At 40.8% G+C, this 7,973-nt stretch overlaps 1 protein-coding gene across 1 annotated transcript; it reads left to right on the top strand.

The window, feature by feature from the left end:
- Window positions 1–2,989: 2,989 nt before the first annotated feature.
- LOC104444836 (transcription initiation factor IIB-2) lies at window positions 2,990–7,973 on the top strand. The gene is made up of 7 exons (XM_010058593.3): window positions 2,990–3,528; window positions 4,252–4,276; window positions 5,921–6,050; window positions 6,139–6,269; window positions 6,365–6,453; window positions 7,228–7,304; window positions 7,621–7,973. Exons 1-7 carry the CDS (start codon window positions 3,176–3,178, stop codon window positions 7,752–7,754), a joined length of 939 nt encoding a protein of 312 aa, XP_010056895.1. The 5' UTR covers window positions 2,990–3,175; the 3' UTR covers window positions 7,755–7,973.

Below are 7,973 nucleotides of genomic sequence, written 5' to 3'. Positions count from 1 at the left end.
GTATGTCGAGAAAAGGTGGATAAGATTAGACAAAGATAGCACGTATCACGGGTGACTTTAGACCACCCCCTCTGCTTTAAGGGACATGTGATCCGCAGGCCTGATCATTCGGAAGCTCCGTCCCTTGATTTTTGGCCTCGCTCTTCGTTTGGAGGCGAGCCAAATCGCCTTGATTCGTGCCTCCCTTGCTTCCGCCCTTTCTCCGCACTTGATTACACCTTGAATCGGTCGGTCTCCACGGCGGAACTTCAATCAACAAATCCGATTTCCCCGGACCCCCTTTTGCTTACCAAGTTCATTGATACATGATCTCGTACAGACATGAGAATATCGCAAGAATTCGCACGGGCGATTTTCGAGTCGCATCGTGTCGACTTCTAGCCAATGTCACTGTTCATTATGCCTAGGTTTTTTTTTTCCCCGCCATCTTTGAAGACTACAATGATTATTGCCCTTACACCGTAGCAATAGAAAAAATTCATCAAGTGGTGCAAAGGTGGTCGAACGACAATACAACACTAAGCAAATTATCCAATTAGTTCTAAACTTATTATATGATCAAGCTTTTTCTTTCGTTAACATGGTATTGGTAAGCAAATTATCCAATCAATTCCAACTTTATTTTACTAATATCAATTAAGTGATAAATTTTTCCATTTCTGTAGATTAAGTTCTAAACTGTTGTATAAAATTCCCACATAGCCATTTTGTTCAATCTTCACTAGAAACTACTAATGTGGCGGTGTGCCAAATAGACGACTGGTGGTGGTTGAATACAACGCCAATGATTTTTAGTGAAAATTGACTTAAATGAATATATTAAAATTTTGCGCAAAGATTCCTAACTAAATTGGTAAAATTATAAAATTTATGATTAAATCGACATCTGTACAATAAATTCATGACCAATTAGATATTTTTTTTGCGTAATTGGTAATAACCAAAATTGTGAAATTCCTAGATTTCGTGGGCGTGGAGCTCGTGCTTAATAAAGTGGGGGAATTAATCGGTGGACCGCACTCGTTGTAGGAGTCGAGCAAAGCATGCTCATATTGGTTCGCAAATCCCGAAAGCTGGACGTGCTTGTCGAGTGGGTAATGTCATCTTCTTTCCGATCACGTGCGTAGAGCTTTTTGCTTCGGCATCGCTGTGCAGCCCTGCAACAATCACGGGGCTCATGGTCATGGGGATTTGCAGATTTTTCTCACTCGCAGATCTAACTGAAGTGACGCACGAGACATAAGCGGGTGACTTTGTTCCAAATCTGTGAAAAAGAACTCGGAAAAGAGAAGGATCGGTAATAATAACATGCGACCATGCACATCGATCGATTCTAAAGTGGGTTCCCATCGAGGAGGTTCGTATCTAACCTCATCATGTCTAATCATACTGAAAAAAAATGAGGGGATAAGTAAAAAAGTTAGATTTGAAATTTGGCCATTGAATTTATTTTAATTAATGAAGAACTTAAGTTTTTTTGAAAGCATTCGCTATCGGGTTTTAAGTTTGCTTGCTTTGAGCGTTGAATTTCCTCCTTTACCTAGTTTGGTTCAGCTCCAAAATTGGAATAATCCGTCATCTCGGCGCGAAGTTGCACCGGATTGAACCAAGCTGCGAAAAATCCTCATTCCTCGACCTAATAAAGACCCGAAATTGACATGTGACTTCTCTCTATATGGTCTGGAGTCCCGAAGGAAACAATTCCGGCAGTGCAATTGCAAAGAAATCTTTCACTGTAAAGTTGCCTACCCTGATTAGGTTTTGAAATTCAGGCTGGCGGCGCATTTCAGTACGACTAGCCCAGAGCTAAAGCCCACAGTCTGGTACGAACTATGAAATGGTTCATTTCGTCGTACCAAAGTAGCCCAAGTTTTCCCTTTACGACTACCACAAGGGCTCCTTTATTGGGCTCCCAAAATGGTACTCCGAAGCAGCCCACGGAGCGTAGTTTTCAATTCAAGGATGCAACAGGAAGCACGAGTAAAAAGACTTCCGTCCATCTTGTGTCCAAAGGGTTCGAACAGATGGTTCTCCATTCCCCTGCCCACCGAGTAATTACGAGAGTTCGCACGAGGTTAACGATGTGGTTGGGATGGGAAAATATTTACCTGAGAATATGGATTGAGGACGGTGGAAAGTAATTTAACATCAATGTGACGGGATTACGTAGCGCAGACATAGAATTCGAGATTATGTGGACAAGACTTTGTGTTTTTAATTGTTTATATGCGGATTGAATTTTTCAATCTAGTTATTACGTAGCTGGACTGAACTACAGCAGCGAGTATATCTTCCTTGAACGTGGCTGGTTTTTCTTTATTTTTTAAAATTAGTCGACTTGATTTTTTTAGTTTGTTTGATGAAGATATGACGTGAGTTAGTCTTATCAAATTCGATACTTGCAGTGGTTTGTCGAATGATTCGTTATCATCATCGCTGCACAATCTCTCTCTTTTTCTATATAGAATTAGTATAACACGTAATTGTCATCTAATCTTTAAGTTTGAACTATACGAAAAAATCTTTCTCACGATACTCACCTCAATGGGCAATGATCGTGGGATCCATATAAGTTTTTTTTTTTTTTCCCTTCAATTTGAACTCATTAGATCGTAACGCAAATCGATCTTGTAACTTATAAGTGTTCATTATTAACATCTAGCGTTACGCTTCATTAGCTGCCAAACAAGAGATGGAATAACGGAGAATCCTATCCAGCTTCATCTATATCCTTTAACCCTATCCGAAGGCAATCGCAACCGCACGGCAGAATTCGTACTTTTCCCCATCAACGGCTCGCGTCCACCAGACAAAACATCCCCGCATGGGACTGCTCGTACCGGAGGATGGGGGACAGCGGGAGCCGCTATCCCATCACGGAACGCGATCGCATCCCCAACCTAGCCCACCACTATCCTCGTCTCCAAACACCGCCCTTGGCCAACCCCAAGTCAACACCTCTATAAATACCCACCCACCCCGACCCGTTCCGCATTATTTCCTCCCTCCTATCTCCTTCCGTCCGTTTCTTCGCTCTGCAGATCTCTCTCTCTCTCCTCGTCGCCGGAACGTGAAGTCCACGAAAACCTTCCGGACGATCGACGGCGGCGAGCGCGATTCGGTATCCTGCCTTCCTCTCTCCGGAGCCGCCGCCCCGCCCCTCCCCGCCGGAACGATGGCCGATGCGTTCTGCAGCGACTGCAAGCGGCAGACGGAGGTGGTGTTCGACCACTCGGCCGGGGACACGGTGTGCTCCGAGTGCGGCCTCGTGCTCGAGTCGCATTCCATCGACGAGACCTCCGAGTGGAGGACCTTCGCCAACGAATCGGGGGACAACGACCCCGTCCGTGTCGGCGGCCCCACGAACCCGCTCCTCACCGACGGCGGGCTGTCCACCGTGATCGCGAAGCCCAACGGGACCTCCGGGGAGTTCCTCTCCTCGTCGCTGGGCCGGTGGCAGAACCGCGGCTCGAATCCGGATCGCGGCCTCATCCTCGCTTTCAAGACCATCGCGACCATGTCCGACAGGTGAGAGCTCTCTCTCCTCTTGTGGCGCGGGAGCTCCGGTGCTAGCCGGTTCTTGCTTGAGCGAAGGGCGCTGGTTTTGGAGATGATTACGAAGTGCGAGAAAATGAGGGGTTGTGCAACCTTAATTGGACGTGATTATTTTCTCGATATTCCTGGTAGATTTAGCTTGAAGCGTGGGCGATGGATCGGACTGTCTTGGTTACACGATCGCCGTAGCTTTTTCATGTGTTTGCATCTATTCGAGTGTAAATATCTAAACTCACTAAAGTATTTTGGAAGCGAGAGCTGGATATGCTTTGGAAATCACAAGATGAATTGATTTGACTGGAATTGAGATAGTTTGGGATTGCTGTTGCAGCTTACTTTGTGGGGAATGATCTAGGTTTAGGGCTTTTGATTGCTAAAATATGATTAGTTAAGGGAGAGTTAGCCGAAGAGGGGAAGGGGATAGAACCTTGGTTTGATTTGGTTAGTTATGTCCAAGTGGCCTTTCTTTCATTGTGATCATGACATAGAAATGTAACCAGGTGGTATTGGATTAGAATCTTCGTTATATTATATATGATGACTACATGTTCTTGATAGAGAGTATGTTCTTTGCTTGCTATCGCCAGTGGTAAATTTTAGTTTACTTGCCATAAAGAAGAATCTAAACTGCATAACATAGTTTAAATTCCTAATTTGTTTTTCCATTAATGTCTTACATTGCTTATTTGCTTTCAGGTTGGGCCTCGTTGCAACCATCAAGGTATGCTATCATTCCTTATAATTTTTGGGTTCCATTCATTCTGCATCATGTCTGCAGGTTTATCATCCTGATTTGTAATATTATTCACTATGTCAAAAATATAAGTCATGGCTTTCATCCACTTACTAATGCTAATGGAATCTTCCCTCGAGATAGATCCTTGATTGCATCAACCTATCAGCAATAGATTGCATATCTACACATCCAGCTAAGATAATAGAAGAACTGGGTTGTTTTCTGCCAACCTATTTGAAAGAGTCCTTGTAGCTATGTTTGCTCATTTGCTTCTTGTAGACGCTTTTGCCTTTAATTTCTTTAGATTTACGTGATATACATTGGGGAAGGAATGGTACTTGGGCTTTCTACAAAGCAAAGAGACTTTTCCTTGATCACAAACAACGCGTCCTGTTTTGCAAAAGAAACAGCAAATTCGGAATTGTAAATGCTACTGGTAGTTATGGCAGGAAATATTGCAATAATACCCTCTAAGATGTAAAGGAAGTACATTGGCATTCTCGTTTATTTTTGGAAAAAGGCGATTGCTCTTCTGAAATTTAATCATGTACCATTTTATGCATTCTCTTTGATCTTTCTCCAGTATTTGCTCATGGACACTATAGATGGAAATTATTGGAACTCATCATTAAGAAGGATTGTTTTTTTTTTAATTGACAGAACTACATACGATATTTAGAGGAATTTTATGTATCATTAAATTGATATAACCACAGCTTTAAAAGGCGTCCTGATTCGTATTGTGATTGTGTCTTGATTGTGAGGTGATGAGTAAATTAATTGGTTGTAATAAGCACAAGTGGATCTTGCAATTTTTACTATGGAAATGCGGGTAGCTTGACAAATATTCCAGAAGCACTTTTCTTGGTAAAAGATGTTTCCGCCCTTCATTCTTGGTTCCTTAAGCACAATCAGATCTTGAAGTTTTCTAATATCAATATGTGGAAAGCCTGACAAATATTCCTGAAGCACTTTCTTTTGAAAAAGGTGTTTCTGCCTGTCATTCTTGGTTCCCAAGTGTTGGATTGATTAGCAATCTGATATTTAAATAAAAATTGATCGAGTTATATCTCATTTTCCTTTCCCATAATGGGTAGCAGCCGTGTGGTTTATCTTACATGTGGGAGATGAGACTGTTGACCCTTCTTTATTGGCCTTTTTGTTAACTCTCTGATCTTCCATTGCGAAGGATTTGCTGCATATGGATACTCTGTGACTTGTCCCACTACCTGGGCATTTTCATTTATCCAACAATAGTGTGCTTTGAATGAGATTGTTTAACTTTTACTTTTTCACTCTTCTTCTTCGATGTTGGGAGTGGCACTCCTTACTTGCAGTCCTTATTGTTCAAGTACCACTCTTTGATTATACACTGAAGATCTTTTTGCAATTTGTCGTACCTACTCGTAGTAGTCGACTTGTCCTGCATCTACTTATTATGCACATGCCTTTGTTTATAAATAACTTAGTAATCCTTTGTTAATAGTCTATGTTGTAAGCTCTGATGTAAGTAAGGACATATATAGACCTAGGCACATTCTCTTACTGTTTGTGTGTATATCTCTTTTGTATGGAAGTATATTTGCTGCTGAGTTATGTTTTGATAAGCCAATTTTTCTCCAAATGTAGGATCGGGCAAATGAGATATTCAAAAAAGTAGAAGATCAAAAGTCTAGTAGAGGAAGAAATCAAGATGCTCTTTTGGCTGCATGCCTTTACATTGCATGTCGACAAGAAGACAAGCCACGTACTGTAAAGGGTATGGCTTAATTCTTCTAATATCCGAAAGCTTCTTGTTGATATAGCCCTCCCATGTGTCGATTTCCCTGAATCTGGTTTTCCACTAGAAATTTGCTCTGTCGCCAATGGAGCCTCAAAAAAGGAAATAGGCAGGGCAAAAGAGTACATTGTGAAGCAATTGGGTTTAGAGAAGGGACAGTCGGTAGAAATGGGAGCAATACATGCTGCAGATTTCATGGTAAAGGATCCTTCTTTATGCTTCTTTATGTTTTTCCGTCTTGATCTGTATGATCTCTCTCTTTCTCTGACACTGAGATTAATTTGATTTTTAAGAGGCGTTTTTGTTCCAATGTTGGGATGAACAACCAAGCTGTTAAAGCTGCTCAAGAATCTGTGCAGAAGTCAGAAGAGTTTGACATAAGGTATTCGTGATTATCCAGCTCATTGCACAAGTTCCCCTTTTTTCAGAAGAACTCATGCATCCATCATCTTGTGGAGATATTTGCAGAATTTATAATGATGATCAGATAAATATTCTGAGAAAAATAGTACATTGAGGACTTTTCTTCATAGGAAGTTTCAAAGAAAACAAAACCACATAGGGATTAAAAAAAACAATGGAAAAAGAAGAATGCACTCTTATAATCATTGGGCTGCTGCCACAAAAAATGAGCTGGTCATGTAATCGTTCTTTGGATTGGATCCTTTGTGGCAGAAATTTGGGTGTTTTTATGGTGGAACACTAGCAAAATATCATGGTTCCTAAGGATATAGGAGTCTACACTTTAACGGGGTAATGGTGCTTTCCTCCGTCTTGACTTGCCACCCGAACTAATGGGGACTTGAGAAACATTGGCAGCTGTTATTATGGTTACCATTTTGGCTAGTGGCTACTTGAAAATATCAGTGGTTATTTTCTTCTCGACTGGAACTTTAATGGTAAAGCTGGAGGAAGAGTTGAAAACTGTAATACTTGGTTGACAACATTTCATCTTTCTCCTGCTGAAGGTTGACAGATATCGTGATTTAAGCAGGTTCCTCAATGTGGGCCTGCTTTGTGTAAGGATTACGTACCAAGTTTAGTTTAAGTGTATAAGGATTGCATACCAAGTTTAGTTCAAACTTATGCTTTATTGTTTTTCCCTTTAGAAGTGCTGAATCGATTCTCTTTTCTGTTTTTGTTCCCTGATTTGCAGGAGGAGCCCCATATCCATTGCAGCAGCTGTTATTTTCATTATTACCCAGCTTTCTGAAGAGAAGAAGCCTCTCCGAGGTTTTAATTTCTCCAATCCTATTTGAGTTCAAACATTTAAAGATATGTTTTCACAATCTTAATTGTTCGCGGATACATTGTGAAGTTAGATCTTGAAAAATGGTTATTTACTTAATAAATCCTGTTTCACAATCTTAATTGTTCATGGAGACATCGTGAATCAGGACAAAGTGGTTATTTACTTAATAAATCCTGTCAGATAAAATAACCGGATAATACAAACTTATTATGATGAAGAAATTCAAGTCATGGTTTCCATTTTCAATTATCAAGGTGCATATGTAAATGGCATCTGAAACAGTTAATATTTATGCAGATATATCTCTTGCTACCGGAGTTGCTGAGGGGACAATTAGGAACTCCTTCAAGGATCTGTACCCTCACATTTCCAAGATAATACCAAGCTGGTACGCCAAGGAAGATGATATAAGGGGTCTCTCCAGTCTTTGAGTGTGTATAGATATACAAATGGAATCGACATTAGTTAACTTTCAGTCAGTTTTGGAAATCGGAATGATCTCGAATTTTTAATTCTTGTCATAAAGAATATGGTGGTTCTTAATTCTTTCACTTCTGTATTGTTGTAAGATATCTTGAAAACTTTGTTATTCAAAGCAGTTGAAAGGCCGATCAAGTTCTTTTTGGCCCTCAACTACAGAATACCTGTGT

The sequence above is a fragment of the Eucalyptus grandis genome, chromosome 1 (genome assembly GCF_016545825.1).
Source record: "Eucalyptus grandis isolate ANBG69807.140 chromosome 1, ASM1654582v1, whole genome shotgun sequence".
Classification (NCBI taxonomy): domain Eukaryota; kingdom Viridiplantae; phylum Streptophyta; class Magnoliopsida; order Myrtales; family Myrtaceae; genus Eucalyptus; species Eucalyptus grandis.
The sequence above is the reverse complement of the archived record's forward strand: the minus strand, read 5'-3'. Positions and strand labels throughout refer to the sequence as shown.